The 23,726-nt window shown below is 40.5% G+C and overlaps 2 protein-coding genes and 1 long non-coding RNA gene across 5 annotated transcripts; 1 reads left to right on the forward strand and 2 right to left on the reverse strand.

The window, feature by feature from the left end:
* Positions 1 to 394: 394 nt before the first annotated feature.
* Positions 395 to 8,461, reverse strand: LOC129181095 (uncharacterized). Its single transcript, XR_008570366.1, has 4 exons — positions 8,288 to 8,461; positions 5,582 to 5,617; positions 1,605 to 1,750; positions 395 to 749 (listed from the first exon to the last, which is right to left on the reverse strand). It is a non-coding gene; the product is annotated as an uncharacterized LOC129181095 (long non-coding RNA).
* Positions 8,462 to 8,549: 88 nt separating this feature from the next.
* Positions 8,550 to 13,266, forward strand: aagab (alpha and gamma adaptin binding protein). 2 transcript variants are annotated; one of them, XM_054775799.1, is made up of 10 exons: positions 8,550 to 8,643; positions 8,910 to 9,100; positions 9,186 to 9,282; positions 9,371 to 9,460; positions 9,718 to 9,801; positions 9,880 to 9,959; positions 10,039 to 10,126; positions 10,198 to 10,302; positions 10,393 to 10,442; positions 10,500 to 13,266. In XM_054775799.1, the coding sequence occupies exons 1-10, from the start codon at positions 8,550 to 8,552 to the stop codon at positions 10,575 to 10,577; spliced, it is 957 nt and encodes a 318-aa protein (XP_054631774.1). In that variant the 3' UTR covers positions 10,578 to 13,266. The 2 variants fall into 2 exon arrangements, with proteins under 2 accessions (XP_054631774.1, XP_054631773.1); XM_054775798.1 differs by lacking the exon at positions 8,550 to 8,643 and adding an exon at positions 8,682 to 8,841 and having other exon boundaries at positions 10,500 to 13,265.
* On the reverse strand, positions 11,272 to 22,695 carry smad3b (SMAD family member 3b). 2 transcript variants are annotated; one of them, XM_054775794.1, is made up of 9 exons: positions 22,266 to 22,695; positions 17,163 to 17,356; positions 16,954 to 17,088; positions 16,681 to 16,854; positions 16,555 to 16,605; positions 14,703 to 14,915; positions 14,288 to 14,425; positions 14,066 to 14,210; positions 11,272 to 13,469 (listed from the first exon to the last, which is right to left on the reverse strand). In XM_054775794.1, exons 1-9 carry the CDS (start codon positions 22,466 to 22,468, stop codon positions 13,346 to 13,348), a joined length of 1,377 nt encoding a protein of 458 aa, XP_054631769.1. In that variant the 5' UTR covers positions 22,469 to 22,695; the 3' UTR covers positions 11,272 to 13,345. The 2 variants fall into 2 exon arrangements, with proteins under 2 accessions (XP_054631769.1, XP_054631770.1); XM_054775795.1 differs by having other exon boundaries at positions 11,273 to 13,469; positions 16,681 to 16,755; positions 22,266 to 22,685.
* Between the last annotated feature and the right edge of the window lie 1,031 nt (positions 22,696 to 23,726).

Genomic DNA, 23,726 nt, shown 5'->3' on the forward strand with positions numbered 1-23,726 from the left:
CAAGGAATTATCCCTTCTGTCGCAGGCAGAATGTGCTGGAAGCCATAGGTAGCAGTGATTCATCTCAGCAACACGTCTGGCACCCTTGAAACAAAACAGCGGGAAAATCAATAGAAATAAATGGAGAATACCATGTCACTGTAATGCAAAATGGTGTAATAAATGCATAGAGAGGCTGGATGTAAAATGTAATGCCGTATCAGATTGAGCCCATAAAAAAAACAATGCAGAAATTGTACAAATGCAGCAGTTAAATGGAGTTAATCAAAACAAAGAAAGCGGGATGGAAACCATTAAACATATTATAATTAATTATAAATATATATATTTGGTGTTTACCCCTAAACAAAACAGATGTGCAATTTGAAAAGTAGTAAAAAAGGAAAGACGCATACTGTACAAAGTCATTATTTGGTTATCATCTTCTCTATTGCCCTCTAGAGGAGGATTTACGAACTACAGCCTTGTGAAGTCAACTTGTACACCTCAAATGTATTCTAAAAATGTGAATAAATTGAAAAATTGAACAAAATGGTAAATAATGTGCAGTTTAAGGTGAGGTAAATGTGGAAGATATCCTCCTTCAGATACCATGAGACATACACAGTTCACCTCTACCTTGTCATGAACAAATGATCCAATTAGGCTATGACATCCCATTACCTTTTATATCTGTGCCTGACTATTTGGAGGTTCTGCAGGATGTCAAATTGCCTCAAGCTCAACCACAATGGCTCTTGAGGGGTGCCCTGTCAAAATAAGGCCACACAATGTTTCCACAGTACATTTTCACAGCCAGTTTCATAACCTCTCTAATTGCCTTTACTCACAATCCGTAGCTCGGCCCTACTACCCCCTGTTGAGTTCCCTAATAGACCTTGGGGGTGGGCTCGTTTAGTCTAATCATACAGAGGTGTAGTCTGATGATTAATTTCTGTTAATATCTGGCAGGTGCCGCGTCTGCCATGCAGCAGGGCAACCTGTTGCACCGTGTCCATCTACCGCTGGGCGACACCTAGCCAAAAGCTCCAGGAGTGTACGCTGGGTTTTGCCTGAGCCGCAATCCTCAACTGAATCAAGGTAATTAAATGATTGGATTCATGCTAATTAACAACAATGGGGTTCAACTTTCTAATTATCCTTGTTCACACAGCACTCTCCGTAGCCACCCCAAGTGCACATAAAGCATTCCATCTGCTGGTAATTAGGCCCAATAATTTTACACGCCAGCTAAATGATTTACAATGCACATGGCTGATAACAGCATAAATGTTAGCGTGGTGGTTAAATTAGAGCAGGGATGCATCCTCGTTTGCACTTCAACGATAATTTTGTCTCAACTTTATTTGATTTTGGTCACAGCAGGGAAAGAAAACACCTTTGTGCCAATTGCAAATATTTAATGTAATGGCTTTTCATTTGCTTAATCTGCAAATCAAAGAGCAATTGAGACTAAACTGTTGTGTTCGCTGGCACGGGGGACCGTCATCATCCTGTGAGTGCGTTCCTGCAGAGAGTCATTTGAACCTGTTCCTCCGCCATGGCCGCAGAGCAGTGGAACACATAACGCGTGTGTGTGTTTATGTATGTGTGTAGAAACCCACCTAATGAAGGGATGTGTATAATGGTGCGCTTGGAAGACTGGATGTGTTTCCAGTTGGCTGCCAGATGCTGGCGATGGAGAGAGGGTGTGATCACACACAAATCATCACATTGCCGCACTGCTCAAACGCACCAAGCCAATCTCTCTCTGGGAAGCAAACCAAGCATAAAAAACACCTTAATTAATTTCAGCGTTTACTTTAGAAACATCTCCTCACAATTAATCCAGTCAGCGAGGTACATGATGCCACTGCCAGGGGATGATAAGCAGGCTTAATTAACAGCCGTTGAATGTTTAAAGAGAAAGAACATACATTTTGTGCATGTATACACACACACACACACAGACAAGTGGTGTTAAAAATAAATGAACTTGTAGGTGCTAATTAATGAAGTATCAGTGATGTCCACCCTCTGACTGCACAGACAACACATCCTTGCTGATAAAGCGAGAAGATGACAAAGGATATTTCACACACTGATCACATGAAAAGCTGAATGCTACTGTGTTATAGATTTACTCACTCATCTGGACTCTATGCATTTTGGAAAAAACGTTACAACAAATTGCAGCTCCTATAAAAATTCAGTGTGGGGTCAGGATGTGTGCTGAAATTCGGTATCATAATGGCACCAGTGCAGACGTAACTTCTCAACATTGTTATAGCCAAGAATGCACGAACAACGGATTTATTTACAGCAGCAGATGCAATCACATGCATCTATGACAAACAAAACACTGCTTTGCTGCTGTATCGATCTATCTATTTCATTAACACCTTCACCAAGGGTGACCAAGCGTCCTGTTTTCCTAGAACATGTCCTGTTTTCACATCCTGCCCTGGTCATCTTGGGTTTTTTTTTTTTTTTTAGAAAGTGAAGAAAATGTGCTGGTTTTCAGTGAGCAGCAAAGGGCATTCTGCTGCTACATGTGATGTCATCCCTGAGAGGCTGCTGTGTGAATTAGTGCTGACAAAAAGCTGCAAAACATATACATGGAGTTTGCTGAGTTGAAGTCTCCTAAAATTGGGAACGTCATGCACAATGGCGGTTCAAATTCTCAAGTTCTTGCAACTTTAAAGGGCACGTTTTCCCCGAAATTGGTTAAAAACTGGTTACATTCCAAAACATAATAAGCATTTGACGTCAGGTTCCTGTGTCGTTCTGTTTTTGGAATCATTGTTTGCTACATTTTGAGTAGTATTTCTTTGGAATTTGTGTCTTTGGTTATAGACAATATTTTGCAATATAACCGTTTTCTATCTAGGTCAGCCTACATTTACTCCTTTCGCAACATTAGTTTTCTCGATTTCTTTTTTCTTTGCCAATGTGTTGACCCAAAATAGTTCAAGATGTTCACCAAGGGGTTGTACCTTTCTAGGTTACGAATGTGCATGCAGACTGAGCCGTAGCTGATGCGTTGTTGTTTCCTCATTAAGTGGAAAATAAACTGTTGATGCAACGTAAGTCATGGCTGCAACCCGCCATTAAACCAAAAGAAGAAGAGGAAGAAGCAGATTCAACACATCTTTGATTCCTGTCTCATTGACAACACATCTCCACTCCAGGATGGAACTGATGCGGACTTCCCTCACATTCTGGCGAGATCGGCCACAAATTCTCCATGTCGTACTGTGCGGTGAGTTCTTTCTTAAATTCAATAGTGTTTCTCACCTTCTTTATCAGGTTGCTGGCTGTCACTTGCAACTTTGTTTGGGCCCATGGCAGGTTATTTAGCACTGTCATTCAATAAAAAATGCACGGACTGATGCAGTCCAAAGCCAGCGGACTAGTTTGTTACTCACAATGTTGTACGCTAACCGAGACAGTGTACAAAAAATGTTTTTTTGACCAAAATTTTAGTTGAAAACCGAATCATACAAAAATTGGTGCGTTCAAAAACCAAGGTTCTACTATGCATATATGATTGTTATGTACATATCATTGTTTATTGTGCTATGTCATTTGAAAATACATGGAAACAGACAGTCGAATATAACATTTGATGTAGACACTTAACCTGAAATGTTAACCAACCATCAAGCACGTGTCATAAAAAACCTCACACAAAAGCCAAAGAAAAAGCAAACCACATGTCTAGAGTTTATTCTTAGATACTTCAACACTATTGTGTGATTTGCCAAAGTGACCCATGACAACGGTTGCAAACCTGAAGTTTTATGTGACATAAGAGGCTAATTTTTCACATGTGAGTTTAGTTGATTTCTTAAAAAAACAGAATTTTGTGGTTCCATTGTCATCTTCATACATATGCAGCATCTCTAATTGTTATTCACGTCTTGATTTCAATGTGTCATCATTCATAAAACACAAGTTTCTGCAGGCCTTCCTTACTTGCCACCTAATGTCCACGTCCCCGCCCACACTTCCCTGTTCTCTGCAGACCACTGAGCTCTCTGACAGACCACAAGTAGAGGCCAGGTGCTGAGAGATGTTGCGCTCAAAGGCACACATCTGTTTCCAGCTGGGCTGCGAGGATGGGGCACCTTTTTCGTAGAGTTGCTCAAATCCAACAGCACATTCCCTGGCACAGGTGCAACACAGAGTAAAGCTGGCGTGACTCGCAGGAAGTCGGCAGATAGCCAGTGATTAGCAGTTGGGGAAGCTATGGCTGTCTTATTGGCATGCTAGAGCAGGTACGGGCGTCTGTCCTGAGACAGCTGTAAAGCAGTAGCCCATAGCACAGCAATCAAGCGCCTGCTTCTTTAGAAGAATGCTGATGTGCTGCAATCTGCTGCTTTTTGCAGCCAACTCTTTCCATCTGTCCAATATCACAGTGACAGTCTCGGCCTCTTCCTCGTCACTGCAGATACCGATTCACCAAAACATATCGGAGTACTACAGAAAATGTGTAAACTATATCTAAAAGGAATGCCGACCTTTGCAGAGATGAATGTGTTTGTTGTGACAGGGGTAGCCTGACCTTTATGTCACCATCACTCTGTGAATGAGACCTTTAAGCATCTATTAATGCAGGGTGCTACCATCACTCTTCACTCCTGCATGAGGAGTCTATCCTGCTGATTGAAGGAGTAAATATCAGTGAAAGCAACACTGATAACCAATTTATCTTAGTTGTTTCACAAGGTCTTGTACTATAATGAGGGATGTGCTGTAGGTACAATTCATCAAAGTAACACTCTGGACAAAGCGAATTAATTTAATCCTCTCCAAAGTGAGTAAATACGTAAACTGATTATGTTCTAATAGACAGTAAAAACAATAATGAGCGTAATAAGAAAACAGCACAGATGAATCAACTAAAAAATGAAATAAAACGACACAAAACACTTGTTTGCATTAAGTATAAGCATAAGTACTGTAAATAATGCCCTGTGAAATTAGGTTTATGTATGAAGAATTACTGAACTGCTCTCTGGTTAGCAGTCTCAGTGGATGGTGTGCATTAACCTACATTCATCTTACATTAACCTACATTGTTCTCTTCTTGTACACATCAGAGTGGAACCCCCCCCTTTTTTTTATTTGATTGATATTAGAATGCGAACATAGGCAAGGAGTAGACTGCAATATTGAAAGCAAGTGCTGTATTTATATGTTTTACAACAGGGGTCTTCAAAGGGTGTACAAGCCTGCATCTCGGCTTTGTGTTGTCAATGACACAGCTAGTTTTCCAAAAACTGCAACTTTATTTTTTGCTTTGTATGTTTCTCATATTACAACTTTTATCCCTTTTTAATATTTCACCTTGTCTCTTAATATTATGACTTTATTCAGATTTTGTCTTTATTCCTGTAAAATTACTGCTCTTTTCTCCATTGTTGCTCTTTTTTTTTAGTTTTCTTGTTTAATTGCATTGGAATATGCCGAAAGCCAATAAAAAAACAGCCACAGGCCGCAAATGACCATCGGGCCGCACTTTGGACACCCCTGTATTAGAATGAACATCGCTGCCCTTTAGCGTACAATATATGACCCCTTTTAACTCCATTCTTACCCGCAAATATAAGCTCTCTCTCCAATCTTCTTAGACCTGTAATAGAAAACACAACATATCAAGTTTATTTAGAATTTTTAATAGCCAAATTTGTCCCTGAATAGCGCTTCAATGCACACGTCAGCTGTCCAACCAATCAAATGTGTCACTGCATCTCCCATCCACGTCCTCACTTCCTTGTTTACACTGTCAGAGATGTGGACGTGTGATGATCATCTCTCATTGTCTCTCAGTTACCAACAAAAATCACCGCTACAAATCACTCTCAACGCTTCCCCGATGTTCTCAATGAAAGTGGGGGTAAACTATATGCAATGTGCTGGAACATAAATATAAGTTTACAACTGACAAGCACTTGTCAACCGTAAAACATACACAAATAATCAACTTGTATATGACAGAGCAGGCAGGCTGCGTGGGTTTTCTCCGGGTACTCCGGTTTCCTCTCCAAAAACATGCATGTCAGGTTAATTGGCGACTCTAAATTGTCCATAGGTGTGAGTGTGAATGGTTGTTTGTCTGTATGTGCCCTGCGATTGGCTGGCGACCAGTCCAGGGTGTACCCCGCCTGTCGCCCGAAGTCATCCATGTCCCCACAACCCTAATGAGGAGAAGCGGCATAGAAATGGATGGATGGATGTTACATTGTCTTAAATTGTTTTCATATATTGTTGTTTGCTGATACATCTCACACATCTGTATGTAGTTCTCGTGCGTGGGTTTTCTCCAGGTCCCACATTCCAAAAACATGCATGTTAAATTAATTGGAGACTCCAAATTGTACATAGGTGTGAATGGTAGTTTGTCTATATGTGCCCTGCGATTGGCTGGCGACCAGTGCAGGGTGTACCCCGCCTCTTGCCCAAAGTCAGCTGGGAAAGGCTTTAGCATACCCCTGCAACCCTAGTGAGGCTAACCAGGATAACCCAGGTCTTCCCGATCTCCTGACTGTGTGCCCAACATGCTAACCACTCGGCCACTGTGCGGCCACAAAATCATTCAGTGATATTGAAACATTTTCAGTAAAAAAAAAAAATATATATATATATATATCGGTGTCAGTATCGGTATCGGCAAAATTGGCCTTATATTTACTTAGAATCGAACCCATACAAACTGAAGTATGATCACCCCTACCTGAAGAAACAGATTCTGATTTTTTTTTTCTAAAAAAACTTTTGAATAATACACCCACAAAGTGTATTCAATATGTTTACAGTTTGAATTTTTTTTAGATATTGTTCATAATGCAATAAAAGTAATTTACATAAGTAATAACTGTTGAACATAGAACCGGAATTATTAGAGTATTTTATTATAGTATTATTATTAAGATTATTATTAGCAGTAGTATAAGTAGTTTCCTCATTATCTAAGTTAGTATAAAGTAAGATATATGGCCCATGTTGCATACTCTGGTACAGTAAGTGGCGGTATGCACCTTTTAAAGTCATGGTTGTAACCCGCCATTAAACTAAAGAAGAAGTAGAACCGGAAGCCACAGTCGAAAGGTCCATTTTACTTCATTTTTACGTCACTTTAAACATTTTACGTCACGTAGAGGTAGACGCCCCTGATGTGTATTATATATCTGGATAGCTCATACGTCGCACGCCGCCGTGCAAGCAGCTGAAGCCACAGAGACGCCATCTTACCACTCACATCTCGACTACATTCGCACAGCGTACATAGTGTGAAGAGGCTCGCAGAACATCTATATTTTAAATGAAAAAGCGGGGAGATTATCCCATTCCTTCAAGTAACGCAACCTTCGTCCCTTAAAAACGATTTGATACGTTATTCTCTATCTTTTGGCTATATTAAATGTACTTTCCCCCCTTCCAATTCTCATTGCCTTTGGGACAAAATTCTACTCTGCAACCTGGCTCAGCACTCCCCATAGCAATGCATAGTTTTACTCCTCTAGAAAGAGATTTTAATTTTAACTGCATATCCCATCCCTTTTTTCCACTAAAATCCATGGTCATGATGCTTTACTTTTTTTCTTACTTTCATACAATTCACTATGCTCTCGTCTGTACAAAATATGAATCATAAAAGAGACTTTGGACAAGTTTTAAAATCATTTAACATTTTTCTGATTTTTGTTCTGATTTTTTTTTGTTTGTGTTATGAAATAGAAATAACCTCTTTTCTGATATAGAAATATATTTTAACAAAAACCACAGGAATAATATGCGATAACCATAATGTGTAATAACCATAAACACATACAGCCACACACACAGAATAAAACAACACTGAAACAAAACCATATGCTTTGGGTAAGATAATACGTTGTTTGCAATCTCAAACATACCGTTATGCATGTTCAGTAATATTATTTTCCAGAACATTAATCCTTTTACGTCAGTCATTCAGCAGCAGCAAAAAAAAAAAAAAAAATCCAAATGAAGGGTCATGCCGGGTCAATTGTATGCAAGCTGGCTTGCTAACTGTACTGTATACAATGCCTGGTAAGCATCATGGAAACACTGAGATTCTCCCATTCCTTCAAGTAACGCAACCTTCGTCCCTTAAAAAATACATACATCATGATATAACAAAAAAGAACAAAAATGTCCTCTTAGCTGTTATAGAGCTATATAAACGTATCAATTCTGGACATACATTTAATCAGAGGAATTTTACACGATCGAAAATATCTGAGAGATCGACATAAATCTACATTTCAATCATACTTACAGGTCAAAACAGCCTTTGAACTGGCGATTTGTGCAGTTAATAGCTGCACATGCAGGCATCTTAAGGCAAAATTTGTGTCCAATCCGAATTAATAAAAGAAGTTCACCACGAATGCAAAAGCTTGTCCGAGAAGTGTTTCTTGCGAGTGGCAATATGGCGGCCGTGTGGCTTCACAAGTCATCGCCAATGAGCTATCCAGATATATAATACAGAACAGTGCTAGACGCTAACGAAGTTTACCCGTAATATTTTTTTTATTAAAATGTCAGACTCGGAGGACACTACAGCTATGCCTATCCCGTGTATAGTTGTCACTAGCTGTGACAGTGGGTTTAAAGAGGAGGAACTGATCCAACGTGAGTGTTGCTCGGGAATTTACATTCGGTGTCACACATGCTAATGCTAGCTAGAATTAGCTAACGTAACATCAGCTAACATAACTAATGATGGTGACGTTGCCAAAGGCTTGTTAAAATAGCCATTTGGATGTTGATGCTTGGAAGTAGTGACGTTTAACAGCTTCGGTGGTGCCTGTTGTTTGTGAGCTAGGCTTGGTAAATTGATTTAGGCACACTTCCATTCATGTTGTTTTAATAAACTAGACGTGGTGTTTCTGTCACAGAAATCCTCGCTACCAAGACATTGCCAGAGGTGAGAAAGAAGGATGAAACAGTAGTGTGGTATCCATGGACCATCAACAACAAGTATTACACAGCAGATGTCAGCTTGTGTGTTGTACCAAGCACTTTCCAAATGTCTTCAGAGATTGCACAAACCATGCAGGCTTTCATTGCCTATGTTAATAGCACTAAGGTATGGAACCTAATGATAACGTGTGTAGAAGACTCACCAGTTTCATCAGTGATATATTAAAGATGTTTCAATGTGTGTTTTGCAGAAAGATGGTCTGGAAAAGCTTCGTCCGTGGATATCAGTGGTGGAAGACATTGCTCCAGAGGTGCTCATTCTAGTGTGTGACAGAGTTTGTGAAGATGGTATGTTTACTTCACCAATGCATGCTGACTGATCCTTAATATTGTCACAATTATTGTATGTTTTCCTTAACTTGAGTCAATTTGCAAGGTCTCACCAGACATGAAGCACAGCAGTGGTGTTTGGGGCACAGCTTTGAGCTGGTGGAGCTCAATCCTCAGGAGTTGCCTGATGAAGATGGTGAGAAAGGTCCATCCATGCAGCCGTCGCGTTTTTTTTACTTGCACAATCAAATTGAATACAATATTTTCAGACCTGCAGCCATATTGTTTCACTCTGCCCCTGTTGACACTATCATATAAGTGTTCATTGATACTGTTACACTATTAATTGAAAATATGGTCAGCATTGTGCTTTTAGTTTGCTGTGGTGTAGTACTGCACTGCATCATGTGGTTGTTATTCTTCATTATGTACCTAATTTTGTTTCTCTGTCAGATGACTTTCCAGAATCCACAGGAGTAAAGAGAATTGTCCAGGCTCTCAATGCTAATGTGTGGTCAACTGTGGAGATGAAGGATGGTCAGCAAGGACGCTTTTACTCATGTTTATTTTGTCTTTAAAGCATGCATAACTACGTTTTTTTCTGGGAACAAACAGGACACAATCAGGGCTTTGGTCTCATGAGTAGTTTGGTGGCTGCTAGACACAACAACCCTCGTAACTGTCAAGAGCCGCAAGTCAGTGCCACCTCATTCTCATTTTATTCACATTGTTTGTGTGTGTTTTTACCTACTGTATATTCTATACTTCTAACAGTCTTCCAGTCTGCCAGCAGAGGGCACTTTTGTTAATGAAGTGGCTCACCATACAGAGAGAACCAACTCCACAGATAATACAGTTGTCGGTGAGTTAACAGGGAAGATGTTCCATTAACCATAATAATAAAGCATGCCTAATTCTATAATGGGTCCTCAGATGCAATGACAAATTTGGATATTCAGGAGCTTGCAAATCTCACTGCTGGAGATGCAGATGTGGATAACTTTGAGCGCCTCTTCACCAAATTAAAAGAGATGAAAGGTAAATGGATCAACATAGTTTTTGGGACTTTGAGGTTGTTGGCACACAGCCTGCTTGATGTTGATCTGTTTTTCCTTTGGCAATTTGCAGACAAAGCATCATCATTACCCCACGAGCAGAGAAAGGTTCATGCAGAGAAGGTAAGCATCCATAGTTTGAAGAAAAGTAGAAAAAAACAACAACAATCTGCTTTCCAGGTAGCAAAAGCTTTTTGGACGGCCATCGGTGGTGATGATGATGAGATAGACGGGCTATCATCAGGTGAAGAAAGCTAACAGAAGTGTTCCCCAGTCAACATATCTTGTACCTGTCCTGGCTTTCCTGCAAGATCCAGCGCCCACCTTGAATGGATGCTTAAACTTTTAAAGCAGACATGCTCATGGACTGCACTGTAGGCAGGTCGTTGTCCTTCAAAAACATTGGATTAGCAGACGCATATCCTGTCAGGGAGAGAGAGGCAATAAATGGACCCCCAGACGTGGGTCATCCAGTGAAAATCAACAGGTGATACTGTAGATTACAGTGGTTTGATTTGTAAGATTTAGTATATTTTAAGTGACATGGCATGCCTTACGTTAAGCTTAATGCTCAAATTATGAACATTCTGTTGAGTCAACATAAAGATGTCTCCTTTGAGTGACAATTTTTTCATATTAAGTATTGCTGTATTGCCCCCATCTTAACTTTTCTTTTAAGACAGAAAAAGTAAACTTTTTTTTTTCCATCATAGTATCAACATCAGTGAAATAATTGGTACAGTATATGACAATAATGATATAGTATATTTCTTTGCTGCTTGAAAGTGCTAATTTGACCAACCTTTGAGGCATCTTTTCCAGTGGTGTTGCAGCTGCATCTCTCCATGTCACTCGGGTGTGTGAGTGACAGGAAAAGGCTCCGCATTGCTTGGGGACTCCATTGGCACTACCTGTTGATTTGCATGTATAAATGTATGCGCTTGGTGAATTGTAAAGACGGTAGTATTGTTGTCTCTTTACATTTATTTTTACTATGAGACGTTGGCATAACAAAACAGGCCATTTAGATCAAATAGTATTTGACCCTGTGAACAAAGAATGTACATTTACATGGAAAAAAAGACATCCAAGCAAGACCACAAGAACATACAAAGCTCTACCAACTAACTAATGCACTCTCGTGCGCTGCATTTCAGTGACTGCTTTAAATAGATTAGGTTGGGACGACTGGAAGTGCATGAATGCTAACATGGCAAAGACAATGTCTAAAGACAGCCAGCATATAACACATACTTGTAGCATTGAACAAACAATACTGGACACACACAGCACTAGAACTGAAGCTGTACACCAATCAACACAGGAAACTGGAAGTGCATCATCCACCCACATGGAGCATATTGGCCACTGGTTGGTGCTATGAGATAAGACATTTGTGTTTCATCCAAACATGCCGCAGCATCAGTGTAGTACTATGCAACAATACTAGCAAGTGCAATGATCCTACAGTATGTGTTAGACTTCAGGACCGGTTAACCAAGAAAGGACAAGAAGAAAGCAGGCTGAGTCTTACTGTCCACTATTTCATTCAATGCAGAACTACAAGAAATCACAAGCTATAAATAGTTATGTACAATCATAGTGAGGCAATAATAAAAATATATTTCCATATAGGACAGTATGCAAAAATAACTTATAAAATGTGTTTTTCATTGAGCAAAATAGTTATCCATACAAGGATTATTTTTCCAAGAAATGGTGGTGCTTATGTTTGTTCTCTTGTTTAAAATAGATAAAACACCAATTAAGTAACTAACTCATTAATATGATGAAATAATTGTGGGCAAAGTACCTTGTACTTAAGACTATTTTAAACATTTTAATAACATTGATCATGGTATTTTTTCTGCTTAAATAGGAGTGGACGATAAATATCAGCCCGATAACTATTGGGTCGATACGAGGTCATACCGATAAATCCAATAACATTGAAAAAAAAATAGCTCTGATAACCGCTAATTAAAAAAAAATGCTCACATGAAGCAAGAATACCCATACTGTGATGTAGGGTGAGCAAATCAATCGCTCCTTTCTCCTGTGTGTGATGTTCTGTAAACAGTTTGTAAACAAACATGGCTTCGATCGTGTGGGACATCCCCACTCGCGTGTTGCATCAAACGCTTCACAAAAACCAAACGCCACCAGCGCCCTGAAAGCCCACAAAGACGCCTGCGCCACAAAAAAGCTTCCATAAAGCAAAAAAAAAAACAAAACAAAAAAACCGCCCCCCCAACAACCCAGCAAACCATTCTGATCCACGATTTGTACTTCTGAGTTGCTGCTATTTGTTTCGTTTTGTTAATTGTAGAGATGCCATGATAAATTTCGTCAGCACTAATCTACGGCTACAGTTTGTCAAATCCAACTTTGAGTTATTCTTGCCTCCAGGCGTTAAACCACAGCGAAAAAAAAAAAGTTATCAGTATCTGCTTGAAAAAAAATACCGTGCATTCTTATAAACCTCAATTTAATGATTTATAAAGAGTAGTACTGGGACATAAACACCAGTTGTACTGTTAATTCAACATGTTTTAAAATATGGTCCATTAGCAGGAATACTATTGTCAACCTGGGAAACTCAAAATTTAGGGGGTTTGGATCTAGTTCCAAAACTTTTAGAAATAAGTTTTATTTTTGTATTTGGGGATTGTATTACCTGAGAAATTGATGCAAATGTAAGAAAAAAAGTTAAAATAAATTGCCTCAATCTACTCCTCTTAGTTGAATGGTCTTGTTTCGTGGAGATAGTCAATGTCCTGACAAGGCTCTTGCAATGTATGGGTATTTATGAAGAAACAGAAAGGCAGAGTGTATATGTGAAACCTGCAGATAACCTGTGGCTGTGCACGGAACACTCAGAACATCACAAGGGGACACGACAGTGCACAAGCAAAGTGTGTGAGGTTAAAATGTTACAGCAAGGAAGCAGGAGGTTGATCTGAATACTGGGGTAGTCTCATGTGGCTTAAAGTGTGAACCGGGGGATTGTGTGGAGGTGGCTGCCTTTAAGACACACTGGAGCAGTGGATGCTGGGAGAACCCATCTGTGTGAGAACCTTGTCCAACCACTGTAAAGGACCGTTGAGGTGCAGCTCTATCCAGCAGGGGGTGCTGGTCACTGTCTGACGTCTGCAAAACAAAGAAGCAGTGTTCATTGTCATACATTATTATACATTTAGAATATTACTACCTTGTATTTCAAGGGAACAGGCATGACATTTTGTAGCATAATCCTATGAAGGCTGTTAGAGGATACTGGGTATGAGGGCTAAGTCATCCAAGGTTCTCTCCAAGGCGCCTGGTGCCAGAAACCTAAGCAGGATGGTGGGAATCCCCCTCGCAAGTGTCTGATACGTGTTCACCTCCCACTGCATGCCTGCCACATTCCTCCTCAGTTACTCATGCTCAGCAGAACCAAACCCTCCCCCGTCAGCAGCTCTTCTTTCCTGAGCATCATATCCATCAAATGATCAAACAAAAAAGCACTCAAACCTTTGTTTCTTTAAAAAATACAGCACACAGATTATTGAACGCCACACGCGCTATGTGACAGAATCCAAAGGGAACAAGAGGAGGACTGAACCTAACAGGCTGCAGCACATCTCAAATAAAGAAATATTTCCTGAAAGTCATGACTTAATTTTTTCAACGTGCATGAGAAAGTGGAAAGGAAATTGCTCAGCACAAATAAGTTAAAGTGATGAGAGTGAGGGCCCTTAATTTACCTGTACTCAGCTCCCCATCCTTTGACAAAGCTCATGCGAATTGTGCACATCCTGGTAAGTTGGTAAACTGCCTCAAAGCCCTGGTTTACCGACTGGGCGAGAAGAGCAGCAAACTCCTGGTTGTTGAAGATCTTTAAGTTGCAACCTGACAAAGAGAAGGTGTATGCTGTGACTTTGAATTGTCATTCGCCATATTATTTGTGTTTATACTCCTGTGCAGACCTGGAGGGATCTTGCAGACAGTAGCAGGATGCCATCCATAGCGCTGGTTGCAGTTTGGACTCTGGACAAAGATGGCGCTGTCACTGAGACACTCCGCAAACACTTCCCCACCAATGTAGTACAACCTCACGCCCTTTCCTGAAAAGGTAGAAAAAAAAGTGTGAATATACATTCACTGGCCACAACATTAGGTACACCTGGACTGATGATACCCTAGTAAAAGAGCTATATTCACACAACATATTAGAAATAGCCCTCTCTATGATGCAGTGCAGTTCTACACCACTGCAAACTAAACCATATTATTAAATCAATACCTCTGAAAAGTGAGCGTCATTATTAATACAGCTCTTTTATTGGATCTTAATACAGTAGATTGCATAAGTATACACCTTACATGAAAGACCACAATTACCTATATGTCTGCGTGTGAGCTCCACCGCAGAATTGCGATTAACATTGGACAGCAGGCCAAGACAGAAGCGCTCCGAGTTGGAGGGGTCAGTGAAGCCATCGACTGTGAGGGAGGGCTGCGAGGCATGGAAGGTTTCTCCTACACGCTGGTTGAGCTCGTAGTACGAGATGGAACACCAGAAAGCGGACTCACAGTATGTCACAGGTTGTAAGTCTGTGTGAATGAAAGTTGAGTGATTAGATTTCATGAGAAGAACAAAGCCACAATGTGGTTAGCGTTTCATGATGACGATACACACTGCAGATAACGGCTGCCTTTGATTTGACTTGTACACGCTCCTTCCCATGACTCCAGCCAGGAAGGGTCACGACATGATGTACCTATTTATTTTTTTAATGCTGACCTCCTAGTGACTTTGCACATATTACATTAGCATTATTACATTACCTTAGGCTGTCAGTACCTAATCTCCCCACATAACACACACAATGGCCCTTTCCATTCTATAGTTACTATTACTCGCTTAGCATCACATCAAAAAGCTTTTTGTAGTCACAAAAATAATAGTGAAAACTATACTTTTTCCATTTGAATTGGTAAGTTCAAAGCTAAATCCCACCATGGTTGAAACACTTTCATGTTATGTCAAAGACCGTATTTCTTTAAATTGTGGCTATGGGCATTTATTTACTCAACTGTACCAGTACCAGGCGTTGTGAAAGATGTGCTTATTTGAGAGTCTCATGAGTTTTTTAATTCATTTTTATCAGACCTCGTGCTTTGTGTGCTACGTGGGTGCCCTACAGAAACATTCACTGGGAAGTTACACACTGTACTGCTGCTATGATTCAGTCCAGCACTCATGTACTGTAGATATCTGCCATGCTGATCAGGGTGTACAGCGTACCAAACCAAACTGCACTGCTTTGTGAGTAGTAAAGGTAATTACAGCTACCAACAGGTGTCTATAGGGGAGAGGCGTTTATGTCGTTTAGTGCGACCAGTTCTGGGTGTACCCTGCCTCTTGCTCGAAGACAGATGGGATAGGCTCCAGCATACCCACTACCCTAGTGATGACAAGCGGTATAGAAAATGGATGCAGTACTAAAACGCTAAATACAATAATTAAATGAAGCAGTAACAAAAAAATAAAAGGGAAAGCACTAGCAACCTTTCCATCTCAATAATAAAACCCCTACACCGCTTTATTATTACTGCTGCTTTCAGAGGATCAGGGACCTGGCAGTTGTAGTGTTTTGTCATTTCCGTGTGTGTGAGTGCGAGAGGACAGTTGAGTTTACTGATGTTTTGGCGTGGTTGCAGCAGAGTCCGACAATAGCCTGTTTTGTTTTTGCGGTAAAAAGATTGTTGATCGACCACCTCCTCGTTATCCTGACAACATTCATCTAGACATTACCATACACTCTACAGTCCAGTGACTGAGACAAGTGTGGCCAATATTGAGCACATAGTGTATTCTTTCGTGCGCCGCACTGTAACTAGTTCTTGAACGAGGTTCAGGTTTATGGACCAAAAGTAAGTTTTTAATGAATTAATGGGACCACGTACATAACTATGAAATGCTGTAAACCAAGGACCACCTGTGCTAGATAACTAAATAATATTAACCAACATATGTCAGAAACATGTCAGTAGGATGCAGGGTCCTTCTACACCGCTGCATCAAGCTACAACCACAATTATAAACATTAGTGTGACCCGGTCACACAGAACTGAGCATTACTATTTATTAAGCAGTGTTACATCATGATCTTGGATGAATTTTATTAGCTTGCGCTAACATACCTAATGAAGTTGCACAAATGCTAAATGTTGCAGTACAGTATCTTACCAAGATTATTGTTTGTGGGTGACACAGGATTGGGAGACAGGCTTGGTGAACCTGAAATAGAGAAGTGGCAACAGGTCCTTAGTTATACTCAGAGTGTGGGGTGAAGTTGTGTGTGCATGGACTCACCTGTGTCCATGCTGTGGTTGAGCTGGTGATCGTTTGCCTCGCCATCCTCACTCAGGTACCCAGGTGGGGGTGTTTCTGGAAAAACAATACAAAACAAAAACGTCACCTCAACAAGGCACACTTGTTTAGATGCTGCTGCCCGTTTGCACCCGTTGGCCATCGTAAGATAGTGATCTTCAAAAAAAAAGAAAAAAATTCACTCATCCTTTGATCATGTCCATGCTAAATACAAACACACAGTTGCATCGCAGGCTTTCATTCTTGTACACTCACCAGGTATGTAGTTACTCTGTGGTTCAATACCAGCAGGGAAGTTGGTGTTCTCAGGAATGGATGGACTATAGTCATCCAGCGGTGGGAACTCTGCAGGGATATCTGTATGTCGTGGAACTAGGACAGGGGGCAAAACTGGACACACAGAGGTACCACATCAGGGACCACTGCATAGATATTTTGATCACATCGTGGCAAGTGGCACTCACTTGGCGTCTCCACTCTCTGGTAGTGATAAGGGTTCACGCACACTTCATCTTTCTTCATATGGAAGGCATATTCGCAGTGATCAAGGGCTCTCAGCTCGTGGTGGGACTGCAGGTCGGGCCAGCGCCATAAGCGGCAGTAGATGACGTGAGGCAGACCTTTTCTGTGCGAGACCTGGAGTCGACCATCGAGTGACCTGAATGGTACCAACAACAACTGATTTCTCAGCCTTCTCCAAGATTACAGGGATAAGGTTTCCATCCTCCACGACAGCAAGAACAGCATGGCTTTTGAAATGATGTTGGACACAAAATGAATGCGATGGCTGGGGTAATTAATAATAAGTATTAACCATTACCAATATACAGTTCATAGTTTTCTCTTAAATGTATGCGGTATCTTTTTAAACAATCGATTTCTAAGATCATAAGGATACATAGTAAATACAAACAACCAAGCACACAACCGGTTGTCCTTACTAATACCGTACTGACCTGAATATAATATTGAAAGCCTAAAAAAAAAATGAGTCGTCTTACATTCGGGGTCTAGGCATATTTATATCCAAACCAGCAGGTGGCACCAAGGGACTTTTCTCCAAACAAGGCAGAGCTTTTTTTTCCCCCCCCCATCACTCACACACACACACACAGTCCCCCTTCGCATTACACCTTTGGAATTATAGTTAAAGCTCAATGTTTTATCACTGAATATTAACAGTGGTTAACTGCTTTTTACACTTACAAGTTTATTGCTATTTCCTAAAGCCCCGGTCACACCGCCCGAACTTTGCTGTAGCGTCCCTGGAGCGGTGAAAAAAATCATGACCGCTTGTAACCGCGCACAAAATGGGGAAAAAAAAATAGAAAACACGGGCGTTGTCCTAGCGGTGCACTGCTGAAGCCGCCGTTGCTTTAGTTTTGGTTTAACGGTAGCGAACGTTGGTTTAGCGGTGACGCGAGCGTTGATAGAGCGGCGTTCTGCGCATGCGGGCTGGTGGCATCCTCATGACTTGCTGGAAGACTCGTGGATCCTCATTCGCAGTCCCACAGTGCCCTCTTGTGTGTCTCTACAAACACAACAACTGTCTGACCCACACAACTCTCTCTCTCCTTCTTCTCTCTCTTCTCCTTCTGTCAACAGCTTGTTGCAATCTGAGGAGGTTCTGATTCTGCTGCTGGACTAGTGCACCAATCATAGCAAGTCTCTCAGCATCCATGGTAGTACAGTTTTACTGTAACTTTGAGCAAATTCGATATAACTGAGGTCTGCACTCAACGACTATTCCAAATAGGCTCCTGGTCCATTTCTCCCTGTACAGTATTTATAGCAAAATTATGCTCCGCCTCCAACACCTCCATACCAACGGCAAACCAAAGTTCATCACCGCAATGGATTGCTGCTTCATCGCTGCTTCAATGCCTGACACCGTTCCAGCAATCCCGTGTCCGCTCATAAAACGCTTACAGCCGCTCCAACTAAGTTTGTGCAATGTTTAATCACCGCCCGGGCAAAGCTGGCGAAGAAGCAGCAGTGGTCCAGCGTTCAAAGATTTCTGCGTTGGCGTAGCGGACCCAAGTGTCCATGAACTTCCGTCTAGCGGCGCCAAACTTTGACTGGGCGTTGTTGGAGCGGTGATTAACTTTGCCGTAGCGGAAAATTGTCCGCTCCTCACCGCTGGCAATATTTTGTGCAGCTCAAAACTTTCGGAGCGGTAGGAGGGACCATCAGCGGTGGTCGAGCGTATACGGCGTTGCCTTAACGGGGGCCAACTTCTGTTAAACGGTGGCGCACGGTTATGAGCGGTGATGAATTTTTTTCACCGCTCCAGGGACGGAACTTTGGGCGGTGTGACCGGGGCTTAAGGTAGAAATTGTCTCCAACAAGTTTTCAAAGTTTTTAATAGGATTTTGGCGATTCCTTTGTGGAATCAGTTTCAGAAAAGCAATAGCCCCCCCACAGCATCCACCTTCCAGAAAAGATAAAGCCGGTGTCTGGTGGATGCCTCATCTCTGAGGATGGTCTTATTACTGACACACTTAAAATAACAGGGCACCTAAATACCGGGTGATATTTGAATACCAACATTTCACCTAACTCGTCACTTGTCTTCATACTAAACCACATCACTTCTGTTAAAACGCAAAAACTACTACACAAGATAGAAGAGTCATCCTCTACGTCAAACTTTACCTTCAAAAGAGACATTTTGCCTCCTCTTCCAGTAAAGAAAAAGTCTTGATTCAATTAACAGGAAGGCAGAGTGCACGTGCAGGCCTACTTTGAAATAATTTAAACACTGAACTATGCAGGCCCTTTGAGGTGATCTCGTATTTGTGTAAAATTAAAACAATGCGTTCCCAACTTATCATAAAAAAAGCCCATCAGAGTTCACATATAGGTATATCAATGCTGTCTGCTCAATATCGTTTGCATCACAGAATTAATGTCATCAATTTGCCAACTGGTGATGTTTGTTGGCATTTTATTTGTCCTGTCCTTGACTGTCTTTGCAGCGAGAGGCATTTCTTTCATTTTTTGGAATAATTTCCTGTTTATTTTTTAATTGGGAAAATAGATGCTCTGATATTGTTATGAACGATTCTTTTATGTATTCTCCATCTGTGAACAGCTTCTGCCGTACTAGCAGCTGTAGTTGCATTTGGAGCATCCACGTCTGGAAAGTACGTTTGCTCTGCTCAACCTTCCATAGTAGTTCCGAAATTGCTCTCTTGCGCCCATCTGCAGTTGGGTTCTCAGAAAAACCTGAGCGCCTGTTTTGAAAATGTCTTTCAACGTTACATTTTGTGTTGTTTGCTCATTTTTCACCATATAATCAATCACACAGGTAAGTCAGCGTCATTGGCAGTGAAGGCAAAGGAATACAGTATGTTCATTCAGAATTAAACCCCATTTTCTTCAGAGATTTTTCTTTTTAAGGATGTATTCATGGTTATGGATAGCTTACCGTGGGGGTAGCACACTCACAAGACGTTTTTATCGTGTCTTACTGTACACACTTGCCCCCCCTCGCCCTTCACAGACTTGCAGTCACTTGGATATTTCAAACTCTTTTCAAAAATGCACATTTCCTCCACTTTGGTGTTAAAAAATTAAATAAATCACAGATCTCGGCGTGGGAGTCACAACAAGGAGGCTGAAGAGCCACATGCGACTCCAGAGCTGCAGATTGCCAACCCCTGTTCTAGGTCTAGGACAGGGGTGCCCGTAGAGCACAAGCTACCGGTAGATCGTCAAGGTAGTTTGGTTCGACCGCGTAAATGTCACTTTGTAGATGTCATATGACATTAGTCAGCTGACAGAGATGTAACTTTCATCTTTCTTAATCCGATTACAGATAAACTAACTCAGCGGTAAGATGCTTATATCCATAACAAAAGTTATGTGTTCACTTGTAGCAGCTAGTTATGTAGAAAAAAAAAAGTGTATTGTTTGATGGCTTTGCTTCGCATCACGAACTCCACTACAGAAATCAGTGTTTTCTACACTTCCGTTTCTTAAACTATTATTTCATGATGAAATGGAAAATGTGCCCATTGCTGAAACCTTTTCAATATGTTGCCTTGACTTCGCCAGCATTGTCTTTCGCATAATCATTTTAAATTCTTGTATATTGGTAATGTTTGATAGCAAATGCTAACTGGACGTAATACATGCATACAGCTGTATCTCCTAATGAACGTTACGTAGCCATTTTGACTGACATATTACCAGTACTCAGGTTATGTACACAATTATTGAATAATTATGAGTAATTATCTTTATTGCCATATTGAATGTAATTATGATATCAACTACTTTGATTACCTGTAAACATTGACAATTTTGAGTGTGAAATGCTAATTAATATTTACAACAGTATTTCAAAGTTTACCAGTTAGATTTTATATGTATGTTTTATAGAAAGAGGTAGATCATTCTGACTTGTAGCATGCATGCTGCAAAAGTGTGTGCACCCCTGATATACATGTATAACGTACATAAATACGTACTCATATTTTTTAAATAAATATAGTAAACATATACAGTATATTTTCTATAGCTATAGTAGAAGGTAGATCTTTGGGACTTCGTCATTTTAAAAGTAGCTCGCAGGCTAAAAAAGTGTGAGCACCCCTGATGTAGGAGATGTGTGACAGCGCCTCAGGCCAAATGCTGACGAGCCCTTTTCTTCCACATTGGAGGAAAGTGAAAGTTTGAAGTACTGTATATTCCCTCTCATGCATCCAGCAGACAGCTGCTGCTCTGTAAACCTGCAGCCTCTCAACCAGTGAAATTAAACCACAATCCAAACAGTGGCCCACACCCACCTAGAGCCTGGAGCACATTCCCACCCAAAAAACTGGGAAACTATTTTTATTTGGGCTACCGCCCACATACTGAGGACATCACATGAGGGGACTCCCAAGTTCATAGGCCATCAGCGTAGGAGCAGAAATAACAAGTTATGATAAACAGTCAAATAAATGATCTTATTGATCGGACATGTTGAGCCATGTTATCAGTCTTTTAGCACCATCATTATACACACGTCACTGTTATTGTTTTCCCATCTTTCCCAGAGTCCAGTCTAAACATCCTCTGAGTCACACTTCTTACATGTGTGCCACATACACAACATTTTTCAATGCAAATAAGTGAAAAATACCATCAGTAATGATTTCTACTCAGTTATGACGAGCACAATGTTGACGTATTGGATTTAAGCTTACGATCGAGTGTGATGCACAGCAACCTGCTGGAACATCATGAATCATATAGCAATACATTTGAACGTCTGACAGAGGTTCAAGTTGAAATGTTACGACAAAACCAAGCAAAGATGTTAAAAGTAGGTTATTTTAGCAGCTTCCACTACAGTATTTCGAAATGATTCCCAATCCTCTGAATCCACGAACACAAAGCATGTTTAAGTATGTTTATTTTCCATTTTTAAACAAAGTCAAGTTGACACAGTATGAAATGGTCACGTTGTGATATTTGCAATACTAAAGCTAATAGCTAACTACTGGGCAGGCGCAAGCTGTCAACAGGACTAGCTTGCTAGCTTAGCTAAGCGGTTAGCCAGCTCCCAGCTTCCTTACCTTGGTATGGTTAAACATTTGGTGTTGACATTCTGTGTTGTGATGGCCTTTTCCAACTCGTCCAACTGTCCCGTCTTTTTCAACTTCTTCACAAGACTTTTGACAGCCTTTTCGCACCATTTCTCCTCTTGGCCGTTCTGCTCCCCCTTCTTCCAGCCGAGAAGCCTCTTCACAATCGGAGGCGTGAACAGTAATATGGACATTTTAAATGTTGAAATTAATCAACACTAGTTCGATTTGAAGTGCAAGATTACATATAAAACTATTGTTCTCTCCAGTGATCTAGTAAGCTAAGGCACCTGATTACTCGCCTTATCCACACAAATGTGGCTAGTAGCTGAAAGGAGCACACTCTCTCGTCTCTGCCCGCTCAAGTTGACTGAGTGTCGGTCAGAAAGAAGCAGAACATCCGCCTGTCCTCCTGCCTGCCTGCCCCTCCTCCTTCTCCTCCTGCTGCTCCTGCTGCTGCTGGTGGTGCTGCTCTCCGGTCAGCTGCTCCACCATCCCTCCACCTGCTGCACTGAGCACATAAACATACTGATTTCATTGTACACAACAATGCAACTAGAAAGCGTTATAAATCCCAACCCAAGTCACATATAGGCTAAAATAAACAGCCAAACGAGATAAAGAGCTGCACTGCAGGTGCGTCTTTACAGCACTGCTGTAGGTTTTGTCTTGTTTCATATAGATTAATTGCTAGTGAATGCACATGTGCATTTGCCATAAATACAATGCCCAAACCGGTTTTAAAAACATATTCACATTAGGTACTGTCTTCAAGGTAGGTGCCCACATTTTTTTTAAAGGAAAAGACACAATAGAATAGGTATTTAATTATATATTATACAATGTCTCTGTCAATTTTTTTTAATCATCAATCCAGTATTTATTTTGTAATTATTTAATTATTAATTTAATTATATTTACTTTCAAATGTTTCTATTTACAGTACTTTATTTTAAAACTTATTTTCATTTTATATTTATTTCTTACTTGTGTTTTAGTTTTGCTTTATTTTATTTGTGTATTTTTTTTACACTTATTTTTCTTTTCTTTTTCTTTTGTCACTGAATCTCTATCGTTACACATAATTATTTTTTTTGAAATAATGTGTTTGAAACATAAACCAAAAATTGTATTTATTTTCTTAAATGAAACGTTTTATTTTGCTGTAAGTTTCTTTTGCTTTTACTGTATACTTGTCTGTGTTTGGTTGGTTTGGAACACACTTTAAAGCAACTTATTAGAATGACCCCAATTTACAGTTTAAACATGAATCCACTGCACTGCATGCATAAAATGGGAGAGAATAGCTTGGGTTTAATGCACTGCTCAAGGGAACTTTGGCAATGATCACAAAGGAAATCGGCAACACCTTAATATTTCATAGTTGCCTCTGCCGGTCTTGCTCCCTCTGACAAATTAAAAAAGATTATTTAACCTTAGTTTCCTCAAAAG

This window comes from Dunckerocampus dactyliophorus, chromosome 5 (genome assembly GCF_027744805.1).
Source record: "Dunckerocampus dactyliophorus isolate RoL2022-P2 chromosome 5, RoL_Ddac_1.1, whole genome shotgun sequence".
Classification (NCBI taxonomy): domain Eukaryota; kingdom Metazoa; phylum Chordata; class Actinopteri; order Syngnathiformes; family Syngnathidae; genus Dunckerocampus; species Dunckerocampus dactyliophorus.